Consider the following 13,985-nt stretch of genomic DNA (forward strand, 5'->3'; position numbering starts at 1 on the left):
AGAGCGACACAGTGCCGAATCGCAAAAAGGGGCAAGGTCCTTAACTAGAGGTCGACCGATATATCGGTCGGCCGATATTTAGCCGTTTTTAAGAAATCGGCATCGGCCGATTATTGTAAAAAAATCGGGCGATTTTCGGCTGCCACACTAAACCCCGCTCCACCTACAGCAGCACGAGAAATGAATCCTTCAGCAACGCTGCTGGTAGCCTGCGCGCCGGCCCCGCCCGCCTTCCTCGGCGGGCTGTAGCAGAAAGCAAACATGTCACAAGCCTGAGCAACTGCAGTAGTTGTCTGCGCAAAGAGATCACACTTTTTATGCTTCCTGCATGCTGGGACGGTGGCGGGATTACTGAACATGGGCTCTAGGCTACGGCTCCAGCCGTAGCCTAGAGCCCATGTTCAGTAATCCCGCCACCGTCCCAGCATGCAGGAAGCTTTTGTGATCTCTTCACGCAGACAACTACTGAAGCTGCTCGGGCTTGTGACATGTTTGCTTTCTGCTACAGCCCGCCGAGGTGGGAGGGCGGGGCCGGCGCGCAGGCTACCAGTAGCGTTGCTGAAGGATTCATTTCTCGTGCTGCTGGAGACTGGCAGCCTGATACTGGGGTAATGTACAGTAGCTCACCAGTGTCATCCAATGGCCAGTGCTGGAGAGAACAGTGTGTACCAGTACATGTCAGAGCACACCCCTCTCCTGTATACAAACTCATATACATACTTCTGTATACACACACACACACACACACATTTTATATATATATGTATGTGATACATTTGCCTATATGTCTCAGTGTACTGCTCCCTGCTAGCCATGGGTAGATGTAGAAAGGAATTTCATGTGTGATTCATTCCTCTGACAGGTTATTGACGTGCTAATGTCCCCTCACTATTCTAAAGGTTAATTGATCTATTGTGTTGTGTAAAGAAGATCTGTGTTTACCCTTAAAAGATGTGTATTGTATCATCAGGCTAAATGATTAGAGAAGTAGTATGTTAATTATTCTGATTGCTTCAGCGTAGTAATTAACTCCAGTGATGTCTTTATCTAAAGAAATGTGTCTGCATGGTCGGCTCCGACTTGTCTCCTATAATCTGTATGGGAAACCCCACTGTGTGAGGGGGGCGTTCCTAACAGGCTGTAACCACATATAAGCTGAGTTTTTGTGTCAATAAAGTGTCTTGGTTCCAGCATCCAGTCTTGACTCATGTGTGGGGGATCCTGTGATGTTCTTGTATGGAGAGGAGGGAATGCTTGACGGGGATATCATACCGATACCGTCACAAATTGGTTGGCAGCAGCGGGATCTTCCCTTCTACTCTCCTTCACACCCGGATTCCAAGCAGACACTGGAAGAACTACTGGAAGGATTTCTAGCAACAAAACCAAGCGGGTCATCATAGCGGAATCAAAGGAGATAGACCAGGAGGACGGGATTGCAGCAACGCCAGCAGTACAAGAGATGGATACACCAGTGATTCAGGAGGAGGAATCGCCAGCCAACAAGCTAATGAGAGAGAATCTAGCGTGGTTCGGCCCGAACCCAACGCCGGATGTGGTGCTGAAAGTGATGGACCTGTTAGTAAACGCAGAACTACAGAAGGATAAACAAATAAGAGACGCAGAACTACAGAAGGATAAACAAATAAGGGACGCAGAACTACAGTTAAAACTGGCAGCAGTCCAACAAGCAGCCGCACCTTCTCCGAACAGTGAGTACAGCACAGCAGACGCAAGGAAGATTCCGTTTAGCGCTTTTAAAGCTTTTGATGAAAAGGACTGTGAAATTGATAACTACCTGGCGGATTTTGAGCGACAATGTAACCTGCACCGAATAGCTAGAAGAGAGTGGGTTGCAATATTGTCAGGCAAACTGTCAGGCAAAGCTTCTGATGCTTTCCGGACCGTGCCAGATCAGGATATCCATAGCTACGCCAGGGTTAAAGAAGTGCTCCTGGCTCGTTATGCGGTAACTCCAGAGTCCCACCGACAGAAGTTCAGGGACTCACGCAAAACCACGAAAGACTCTTACGCAGAATGGGCATGCCAGTTGTCCCTGTCGGCCTCTAACTGGGTTAACAGCAGCCAGGCCACCACCGCAGAGGACATTTTGCAACTAATGCTCCTGGAGCAATTTTACAATCACATCCAGACGGACGTCAAGGATTGGGTGAGAGATCGCAGGCCCATGACTCTACCAGAGGCCGCGAAGTTGGCGGATGAATATGCGGATACTCGCAAGACAAACCAGGTCACACCACGGGTACAACCCCCACAACCAACGGCGCCCTCACACCCACCAGCCGCTAGATACCAACCGCCTAACAGACCGATGACATATAGCCCTCGCTACCCACGCCAGGAGGACAACGAACAACGCTGCTTCCGGTGCAAACAGTTGGGTCACTTCAAGCAGAATTGCCCCATGAATGACAACACCAGGTCAAATTGGTCTCAACCTGGGTACCGCTCACCAGCAGCAGCCCATTGTGTAGACTCGGCTTGGGATGCCCAGGAGCTGGGTCAGGAAGAACCATTGGGCACCCCTTACGAAGCCCTCATGGTACAATCTGTTATTACGGACAACAGGGAACACCATTGTCAGCTGGTCATGGGCGACAGCCATGAGCCGGAGGGGCCTTGGAGGGAGCTGGGCAGAAAGAGGCACCGCCAGCTACCCTCCAAGAAGAAGAGGTCCTGGAAGTCATATAACCAGCGGACCTGGGAGGAGAAGAAGCGACTGGAGGAGATGGAATCGCAGCGGGCGCCCCAGATGCGGGCCGAGATGTTCGCCAAGGGCCCACCGGTGGCCCCTTACACCACCACCCAGTTCCTGATGATGAAGGACCACGTGGAAAGCCTGCAGGACATGAGCAAGCAGGATCTGATCCGTGAGTACATAGAGCTGGAGGAGTGGATAAGCCGCATGGAGGAGGAGAACAACCACCTGAGGTCACAGCGGGCTGACCCCCCCAGGCTCCATGAACTGGAGATGGAGCTGGAGAAGCTCAAAGAGGAGAACCGGCGGCTGCGGAGGGAGCAGGGGGTGGCTGACCTTATGGGGCTCTGAGTCCCCTCTTCCCCCCCCCGGACTCTGAGCACCAGTGCTACAGCATTTCAACAAATATAACTTTTTCTTTTTATGAATCTCCTGTGATTGTCACTTCAGAGCCATAACCTGCCCCTCCCATAGCGGGACACCTAGACGGCGGCGCACAGACCCATTCGCTGTCTTCACACTGACTTCTGGTGACTTTGCAGATCGCACAAAGACTTGGGGACTGACCGGCGTGTGATCTGACGACCCGGTGACATACCTGAGTCTGAAGCAGTTGCCAAGGGAGGTCAGTCATGCCAAACGGAGTTAACCTCGGACTAAAAGCTCTGAACCCGTCAACCCTACTGGACCAGGAAAGGTCCAACCGGATTTGCCGGAGCAGGGAGCAAAAGGGGGGCCATTGTGATACATTTGCCTATATGTCTCAGTGTACTGCTCCCTGCTAGCCATGGGTAGATGTAGAAAGGAATTTCATGTGTGATTCATTCCTCTGACAGGTTATTGACGTGCTAATGTCCCCTCACTATTCTAAAGGTTAATTGATCTATTGTGTTGTGTAAAGAAGATCTGTGTTTACCCTTAAAAGATGTGTATTGTATCATCAGGCTAAATGATTAGAGAAGTAGTATGTTAATTATTCTGATTGCTTCAGCGTAGTAATTAACTCCAGTGATGTCTTTATCTAAAGAAATGTGTCTGCATGGTCGGCTCCGACTTGTCTCCTATAATCTGTATGGGAAACCCCACTGTGTGAGGGGGGCGTTCCTAACAGGCTGTAACCACATATAAGCTGAGTTTTTGTGTCAATAAAGTGTCTTGGTTCCAGCATCCAGTCTTGACTCATGTGTGGGGGATCCTGTGATGTTCTTGTATGGAGAGGAGGGAATGCTTGACGGGGATATCATACCGATACCGTCACAATGTATATATATATCCACCCCCCACCCACGGCCAGCTCCATCCATCCACCCCCCTCTACAAAGCTTCTCTCACCCACGGCCAGCTCCATCCACCACCCTCCCTCCATCCACAGCCAGCACCATCCATCTCTTCCCCTCCACAACGCATCCCCCACCCACGGCCAGCTCCATCCATCCATCCATCCCCCTCCACAACGCATCACCCACGGCCAGCTCCATCCATCCACCCCCCTCCACAATGCATCCCCCACCCACGGCCAGCTCCATCCATCCACCCCCCTCCACAATGCATCACCCACGGCCAGCTCCATCTATCCACCCCCCTCCACAATACATCACCCACGGCCAGCTCCATCCATCCACCCCCCTCCACAATGCATCCCCCACCCACGGCCAGCTCCATCCATCCATCCCCCCCTTCACAATACATCCCCCACCCACGGCCAGCTCCATCCATCCATCCCCCCCCTTCACAATACATCCCCCACCCACCTGCATCCATCCACCCCCCTCCCTCCATCCACAGCCAGCACCATCCATCTCTCCCCCTCCACAATGCATCCCCCACCCACGGCCAGCTCCATCCATCCATCCCCCTCCACAATGCATCCCCCACCCACGGCCAGCTCCATCCATCCACCCACCTCCCTCCATCCACAGCCAGCACCATCCATCTCTTCCCTTCCACAATGCATCCCCACCCACGGCCAGCACTATCCATCTATCCCCCTCCACAACACATCCACTGCCAGCACCATCCATCTATCCCCCTCCACAACGCATCCCCCACCCACGCCCAGCACCATTCATCCACCCCCCTCCACAATGCATCCCCCACGCACAGCCAGCACCATCTTTCCCCCTCCACAACGCATCTCCCATCCACGCCCAGCACCATCCATTCTCCTCCACAATGCATCCCAATCCAAAAATCGTCCCAAAATATCGGCCGCAAAAATCGGCATCATATATCGGCCATCGCCTGCCCCGATTTCTAAATATCGGCATCGGGCAGAGAAAAACCCATATTGGTCGACCTCTATCCTTAACCTGCATAATGGTCCGGGTCTTAACCGATTAAAGCAGTACTAAAGGCCAGTGCTAAAGGCCAAAAAAACAGGCAGTTTAAGTCATAAAAGACTAGCATGCATATTAGCCCATTATGACAGACTTATTTAAAATAAAGCCCTCCAGCAGTGTGATGTTACCACTGTTGTCACTTCCTTTTTCACAAGTCTTCCTTCCGTGCTTGCTCTCTCCAGCTGTTTAAATGGCTGGGCCGCACTGACGTCACTTCTGTGCATGCGCATGGGAGGCAGTCATCCCTAAAATCAATCGGAGCACAGTGTGCAGGTGTCGGTGATGTGACTGGTCACTACAAATGGGAATATCTCCTAAACTGTACACTTTTAGGAGATTTTCACTGTACCTACAAGCCTTATTTTAGGCTTACTTGTGGTTACAAGTCATAAAGCAGAGTTTCCTACCGCTTTAAAATTGTGCACACTGGGCTGTATATGTTCAATGCATCTCTTTGCACCACACTGCACAGTAACACAATGCTGCATGAATTTTTACTGTCTATTCCTTCTGTGTTGGCAGGCAATTTAAAATCAAAGGGATGCCTCAACACAAAACATATTAATGAGCAACACAAGAACATCAAACTGTTAATGGGTCCTTGTATAAGGGGAACCCCCCCCCCCCCCCCCAAAAAAAAAAAAAGAAAGAGACTAGATAGTTTAACCTAAGAAGTGCCACAAAAAAAAAAAAAAAAAAAAAAAAAACTCTACTCAAAACTCACCAATAATTATTTACTGGATATTCGATTTACAACCCCGCTGATCATACAACATACTTTAATCTGTAGATACAGGAATTTTTCTGCAGAGATTCTCTCAACCTAAAAATGTTAAGGGTTCATTCAAGGCAAAAAGCCTGTCAAAAATACTAGAGCGTTTTTAAAATTCTAGGGTAAACAAAGCAAGAAAGACAGATTGAACTAGGAGTACATCCCATGATAGTTGACAGTTCGTCCATGACAGTTAAAATACAGCAGAAATTGGATGTGCTGATCTCAGAAGAACTAACTTTTCATTATTGCCCTTTTTTTATATTCAATCAATAAGGAACAGTGATTTAGGGCCGAAACAACTAATCGATTATGAAATTAATCGATTATTTTCATAATCGATTAATCGGCCAGTAACATAATGGGGTTGAAAAAAAAATAGCCCTTTATAGTACAAAAATAGCAAATCGCTACTGTAAATATTACTTTCACTGTCCCACAGTAAAAAATGAACCCCTTACAGTAGCGATTTGCTCTTTTTGTACAAATTTTAGTTTTTTTAACCTCATTATGTTACTAAACATCACAGGCCTGGGTCACACCTGTGTTTTTTGGTGCTTTTTGCAGAAACACACTACAGTTCATTTACATGGTTTCCTATGGAACACATTCACATCCATGATTTTTTCAGCTGCTGTGTACTTGGAAAGGGCAAGGACTTTTTTAAATGCAAAACAATACCATTTTGTTTTTTTGGTTCAATATACTTCAACGGAGAAGCTGCAGAAAAGCATGTAATCCGTTTTTGCCACAATTTGTGTTTTTTTAATCTGCCCAACAACAAATTGGGCAAAAAAAAAATGTAATAATGCAAAAATCGCAGCAAAATTACCTTTTTTTTTTTTTTAGGCTATTAACCGATTAATTGATTAATTAATTAAATCGGCCAACTAATCGATTATAGAAAAAATCGTTAGTTGTAGCCCTACAGTGATTAAAAACGGTGGTGTTGTCCCATACCAACAAATCAGATTACACCAAAGAACAGGCCAAACCAAGGAATCTGTATGCCATTAGAAATTGATGAATTTCTGCTGCTGCTTTATTTTTTCCTTCTTTCTCAAAAATCACCACCACGCCCTGATGTGTTTTCAGATCAGCTTCATATTTTTTGCCCCCACAATAATGTCTTTAGTAGAAATGGCATATAAACTGTTACTTACCATTGACTGGGTAAAGGTTGACACTTCTGTTGTTGCATTTTCCTGTTCCAATTTTATGATTCGACCGTGTTTTGGAGGGCTTGACACTTGGAATGTTATTGTCCTATTATTTATGTCACTCTGGTCATTGGTTACAGCTTTTAACACCCCTGAAGAAAGGACCCTTCGTGTTCCTGGACAATGAAAAAAATAGTGCATTTAGGTTTTATGCTGCCCTAGGCCTGACTAAACTTCTGCACCTCCTAATTTAAATATGACCCACCCTTTCCTGTCAAGGCCATACCCGTTTTTTTTTAAGACCCGCCCTGAAATTTTCAGGGGGGGGGGGGGGGGACACTAGTTCTGACATTAAGGGAAATTAAGCCCAGGATTCCCTTAATTTGTATAGTTTTTCTCTCACTTCCTGTTTGGCTATGGGGCAGGACATGAAGGGAAATCTCCACAATTGGACAGGGATGGTAAAAAATAAATTGACAGGGGCTATAACCCTCCCTTACTCTATCCAAAATGAAAAAAGTGTTGATTATAGTTCTATTTTAAGCACACATTTCTGATAATTTTATTGAGAGGACTAAGAAAATATACCCATGCCAATGGTGCAACAGAAAAATAGCACAGTGAGGAAGGTTTGTGGTCCAGGATGATAGGACAGTCAAAATTAGAAGCAACCACACACACACAGTTGCGGAATGCCGGGCGGAAGCAGAGTGGCCGCTTTATGGGGGCGCTAGACTAATTTGCCTAACAGTGTAGTGCAAGCCGGCATGGACTCTTTTTGTGCTGCCCCCCTGCAAAGTTCTGCCCTAGGCCTGGGCCTAGTACTGCAATATAAATACAGGTAATTTGTGTTACAGTTGGTAATGCAAAAATCTTTTAGCGAACAGCTTACCAATGCTGGCAACATGCGGTTTGAAAATCTAACAGATTCCTACAGCGACACTTACAGCATGGATGGATGAATCCCTTCTGCTGGGCAATTGCATTCTGTGACAGCTATCAATAGTAGCTGTCAGACCACCTAAACAAGAGATGCATCCACTTAAATAAAGTTTGCTGTTCGGCCAACGAATTTCCAAGGATGTAGGGTGGGAGGGGGCTGGACAGGGCCAAAGAAAATTCCAACAGTACATGGTTTTTAATATCAATAGATATCAGCATGTCAATTTGGAGGATCTAAGCATGTTATTTGAGTAGGAGAAAGTGTTCTATGGTTGGAGTCTTTGCAGACCTTTAAGGCTCCATGCACACTGGAAGCTAAAAAAAAAAAAAAGCTATAAAAAACACCAGTAGGTTTGCAGGGAGCCTTTCAAAGTTTTTTAGCGTTTTTGCAATAGCGTTTATTAGCGTTTTTCAGTGTAGCTTTTTTTTTTTTTTTTTGAATTGATAAAAAACGCTAAAAAACAATGGCGAGCTGCGTTTGAGCGTTTAGTAGCGTTTTTGCCAGCCGTAAAAAAAGGCACTTTGAACGCAAATTTCTGGCGTTCAGAAAAAAGCCCATAAACTCAACTGCTCATCAGGGCCGGACTGGGAGTAAAAACCAGCCCTGAAAAAAAAGGTCATACCAGCCCCATAGAATTTTTATACAAGCCCAACAGAATAACGTCATTATTTTCTTGTTCATAAAAGGGGAAATCATGCATTTTAAAGCACATTTGAAGAGTGTATTATATATAGATAAGACAGATCTGAAAGCACATAGGGCTAGGGATATATAACAGCAAATTACAGTTAAAAGTGGAGCAATTATTAAGGGGGACACCTTACATCAACTCCCCCTTACATCAATGACCCCCCTCCCCCCCCAGACTGGCCTGGCGGCGCTGTCATTGACCACCTCTCAGGAGCACCTTGCAGGGATCAGTCAGTCGGCTCCTGGTTGATGGCTCTGGTTTTCCTATTGTCTCTCCACAGTCCACACACGTCTGACATCTCCCATGACCCCCATCCCAGCAGTGCTCCCAACGTTGACTCCTCTCCAGAATACAGACATGATATAAAACAAGAGTTGGTCAGAGGTTGCAGACATAATACAGAAGATGTCAGAGGCTGTGGGCATGATAAAGGAGATGTCAGAGGCTGCGGGCATGATACAGGAGATGTCAGAGGCTGCGGGCATGATACAGGAGATGTCAGAGGTTGCAGACATGATACAGAAGATGTCAGAGGCTGCGGGCATGATACAGGAGATGTCAGAGGCTGCAGGCATGATACAGGAGATGTCAGGGGTTGCAGACATGATACAGAAGATGTCAGAGGCTGTGGGCATGATACAGGAGATGTTGGAGGCTGCAGGCATGATACAGGAGATGTCATAGGCTGTGGGCATGATACAGGAGATGTCAGGCCTCGTACAGACGAGGGGATCTCCTCCTCCGGATTTTGATCCGATGGCTTGTACACACCATGGGATCAAAATCCGCGCGGAATACATCCGCGATGACGCGGCGACATGCGTGACGCTGAAAGGTAAGTACTTCCACGCATGCGTCAAATCATTACGACGCATGCGAGGGAGGGGAGCGGACGGATTGATCCGGTGAGTCTGTACAGACGACCGGATCAATCCGCTGGACATGATTCAAGCGGATAGATTTCTTAGCATGCTAAGAAATTTCTATCCGCTTGAAATCGATCGGCCGGACGAATCTCCGCGGATAAATATCTGCTAGACCGTACAGACGACCAGGTTTGTCCGCTGGAACTGATCCGCGGATCAATCCCAGCGGATAGATCTGGTCATGTGTACGAGGCCTCAGAGGCAGAGGGCATGGTACAGGAGATGTCAGAGGCAGAGGGCATGGTACAGGAGATGTCAGAGGCAGAGGGCATGGTACAGGAGATGTCAGAGGCAGAGGGCATGGTACAGGAGGAGATGTCAAAATGGCAGAGGCTGCGGGCATGGTAAAGGAGATGTCAGAGGCAGAGGGCATGGTACAGAAGATGTCAGAGGTTGTGGGAATGGTACAGGAGATGGTTAGAGCCTGAGGACATGATAATAAAGACGGTAAGATATGTAGACATGATACAGGAGATGGTCAGAGACTGCAGATATGGTACAAGAGATCAATCAGCCTCAACAGTGACCATCAAATGCAGCCTCACTGTACCCATCATTGCAGCCTGACCGTGCCAATCATTGTAGCCTCACTTTACCCATCATTGCAACCTCAGTGCCCATCATTGCAGCCTGACCGTGCCCATCATTGCAGCCTGACCGTGCCAATCATTGTAGCCTCACTGTACCCATCATTGCAGCCTGACCGTGCCCATCATTGCAGCCTGACCGTGCCCATCATTGCAGCCTGACCGTGCCCATCATTGCAGCCTGACCGTGCCCATCATTGCAGCCTGACCGTGCCCATCATTGCAGCCTGACCGTGCCCATCATTGCAGCCTGACCGTGCCCATCATTGCAGCCTGACCGTGCCCATCATTGTAGCCTCACTGTACCCATCATTGCAACCTCAGTGCCCATCATTGCAGCCTGACCATGCCCATCATTGCAGCCTGACCGTGCCCATCATTGCAACCTCAGTGCCCATCATTGCAGCCTGACCGTGCCCATCATTGCAGCCTGACCGTGCCCATCATTGCAGCCTGACCGTGCCCATCATTGCAGCCTGACCGCGCCCATCATTGCAGCCTGACCGCGCCCATCATTGCAGCCTGACCGCGCCCATCAATGCAGCCTCACCGCGCCCATCATTGCAACCTCACCGTGCCCATCATTGCAGCCTCACCGTGCCCATCATTGCAGCCTCACCGTGCCCATAATGCAGTCTCACCGTGCCCATAATGCAGTCTCACCGTGCCCATAATGCAGTATCACCGTGCCCATAATGCAGTATCACCGTGCCCATAATGCAGTCTCACCGTGTCCATAATCGCAGCCTCACTGCAGTCAGTGCCTGTGCCCAGAGGTGTAACTAGAAACTTTCAGGGCCCCCAAGAAACCATGAAGGACCCCTGGGACCCTTTCTAATGCTCCTGGGGTCCTTTTCTCCATCACGGGGCCCTTGATTATGGTCCTGCAGCAGGACCCCTTTTACACATTTGAACTGAGTGGACTACCCATTGTTTTGTATGGGGAGGCGGTTGTAAAAAGACATGTCCATTTACACCTGCCTGCATCCACTCCAATGACAAAAAGATTCCCCATCCGTCTAGCAGATTGGATGACAGTCAGACCGGTCCATAGAGAATAACAGTCTGTGACCGTGTCCACTATGCACAAGTGGAGCAGACACGGACCTGTCATCCGTCTGCTCAGCAGGGATCAGCCGAGAGTTCCCCCACTGAGCAGGTGGATTTGCTTGGCAGAGTCTACCCATGTGAAAGGGCTCTGAGGACTGCAATATAAAGGGAAACCGATGTAAAAGCCAGTTCACACCAGACGCACTATCGTACAGTTTTGCGCGCATTTTTACTGCGCTAAAAATGCATGCACAGTGTTTTCCAAGTCTTTCAATGGCTCTAGTTCACACCATGCAGGTTCCGGTGCAGAAACTGACCGAAAACTGACTGCATGGTGTGAACTAGAGCCAAATAGAGCCATTGAAATGCATGTATTTTGTGCATAAAAAAAAGCACACGAAACTGAACGGAACTGCGTCTGGAGTGAGCTGGTCCAAAGAGGTACTCTTGGTATCCTGATGTAAGGGGTTTCTGATCACCAAAGCCCCCACATACATCAGAGTCACCCTTTAAATCACAGTCCACAGAGCTCTCCCTTACATAAGTGTGCTCGGAGGCTGGCGAGATGAGAGGAAGTATTTCCCTTACTATAGATGAAGGCTTGGGCCCTGGATTGGTCAGCAAACACGGCCTACTAGCCTGTGCTATACATATACATAGGTTGGTAGAGCATGCTGGGGCTTGTAGTACACCACACTATGGAAACCCTAGTGGGCTGCTTTTTCTTTTTTTTTTAAAAGCCTATGGCGTGTGAACACACCCAAAAAACTCCACCCGGTGCAGAAAAAATGTGCACACACATAAAGAGTGTTCACAAAAACGTGCAGACGGGTGCAACGTCAAGTGGTCCTCCTGTGAAGAGGGACCCAAACCCTGATCCCCCGGGGCGTTAGGCTCCAGACGGGGACTGAGGTACTGTGGTCCGAGCAACCGAAGCCGACACGGACCCAACTTCCTCGGAGGGACTGCCGAAACAGAACCCTCCCAGTACTAGGTGGGGCTCCCCCGAAGGGAGACCCCATGAGAGCAGGCGAACTAAGCCAGAAGGCCATGTCCACCCACTCCCAAGACGTTCAGGGCTGGCCCGAGGACCCGCACCCTACTAATCACACAGTGACAAAACGTGCACAACAAAAAAAGACAAAAAAGTGACAAACACAGGCTTAAATAAAATAAAGTGGGGGAAGGGATAGTGGAGAGGAGAGTGAAAGAAGTGGCCATTGTGGTGAAACAATGACCAGGCCCTCCGGCCAGGAATAAAAAATTCCTCCGGTCCTAGCCAAAAGGCCCGGCCCAGGAGGCAGGTGCTAAAAAAAGCGTGTATCTGGTGCAGTGACCGTGGTATCCTTCAATCAATGTGTCCCTCACACACAGTGATCTTCAGATACCCCTGGACTGCCACTCCAGGGGCACATGCACCATAGGCTTTTCGTTCCATATCCGACCCCCCGACCGGCCAGTGCAGCCCTCCACCCCTGTCAGCTAGAGAGCCCTTCAAGGTTTTCTTGGGGAGAACTGCCGCTCAGGTAACAGCCTCCACCAATACTAGCCCCTCCAGACCCTCCGTCAACCCAGCGGATTTGCATGGCTCTACCCCGTCATACCACAGGGCATTACCAGCTCCTCCTACCGGATCGCTGACAGAGATAGCACTTACACCAGCCAGCCAGAAGGCCAGACTAGAACTCGGCAAAAAGACCAAGACCAAGCGCAGTACCCATCCTCACCAGGAGCACCCTTCCAGATGGCTCAGACTCAACCATGGGCCGGCCCCCAGTATTCTGTCGGGCAGCACAGCGTAGTCCCTGCTGAAACCATCCTTCCAGGTCCAATGACGTCATTGGATTGCATCCACCCTCCCCATGTAGGAGGTGCTTCAGCGCTCCGCTGACAACTGATAAGGACAGATACCACACCCAGTCCCAGCCAAAAGGCCGAGAAGCGGCAGGGAAGACAACCACGATCAGCACGGCCTAGAGTGTGCAATAGCCGTGCCTCGCCCTGGGAGAACCACCTTCATGATCATGGTGTCTCTCCTGCCAGGTAAGTAGTGGGCTGCTGTGTTGGTTGAGGGACTCTGGAGGCGACAACACACTCTGTTCAGCCCCATCAATGACTGACCCACCTGTGTGCTGCTTTCTTTTCAATCACTGAGAAGTCTCATTAGGAAGCAAGGATTTAGCTGACCTGGAGAGCTGTGGATCCTCTGTGGGGGGTTGCAGGCAGCATCCATAATACAAGCTGTCCTTTCCTCCACTATCTACCTGCTGCTGCTGGAGTTTCTCTTTGCATGGAGGAGCTGCCGAGGATTGGAATGTGGGAGGGGAGGGGCCGCAGGGACACACACGAGGGGGGGTGAGAGGAGAAGAGCCTGCTATCTGTATCTTTTTTTTCCCTCTCTCTCCTGTCCGACATCCGTGCGAGGAGCGGGGGGGGGGGTAGCTGTCAGTGCGGGGTTCGAGCAGTGTTGTGAAAGAGAATGTAATAGGCACTCTGCTCATAACTGAAGCCACATTACTAGCTTTTGCCCCCCCCCCCCCCACCTACAGCAGACACGATCTGGTCTAGGAGGAGGAGGGGGACTTTTCAAACAGCAGCGCGGCCAAAGTTTTCACACTCGCAGCCACACAGCAGGAGAGGAGATGCCCGCTGACTCTGTGTGACGTGTAGTGGAGGAGGAGGGAGCGGAGCACTGCGCAGCAGCCACAGCTTAGCCCAAAGCAGCCTCAGGGCAGGCAGCCTACCGGGAGATGTCCCGGGATCCCGGTAGGCTAGTCTGGCCCTGCTGCTCATTAACA

General features: G+C 49.3%; 1 protein-coding gene and 1 non-coding gene across 2 annotated transcripts in view; both read right to left on the bottom strand.

Annotated features, from left to right (window-relative positions):
- LOC120928253 (chondroitin sulfate proteoglycan 4-like) overlaps positions 1 to 13,985 on the bottom strand; it is a 99,199-nt gene that overhangs the window by 14,899 nt on the left and 70,315 nt on the right. The window contains exon 8 of the mRNA XM_040339359.1: positions 6,994 to 7,166. Within this exon, the coding sequence (XP_040195293.1) occupies positions 6,994 to 7,166 (173 nt within the window). The remainder of the gene's footprint in view (positions 1 to 6,993; positions 7,167 to 13,985) is intronic.
- LOC120925722 lies at positions 13,080 to 13,238 on the bottom strand. Its single transcript, XR_005746922.1, has one exon. It is a non-coding gene; the product is annotated as a U1 spliceosomal RNA (small nuclear RNA).

The sequence above is a fragment of the Rana temporaria genome, chromosome 1 (assembly GCF_905171775.1).
Source record: "Rana temporaria chromosome 1, aRanTem1.1, whole genome shotgun sequence".
In the NCBI taxonomy this organism is placed as follows: Eukaryota; Metazoa; Chordata; class Amphibia; order Anura; family Ranidae; genus Rana; species Rana temporaria.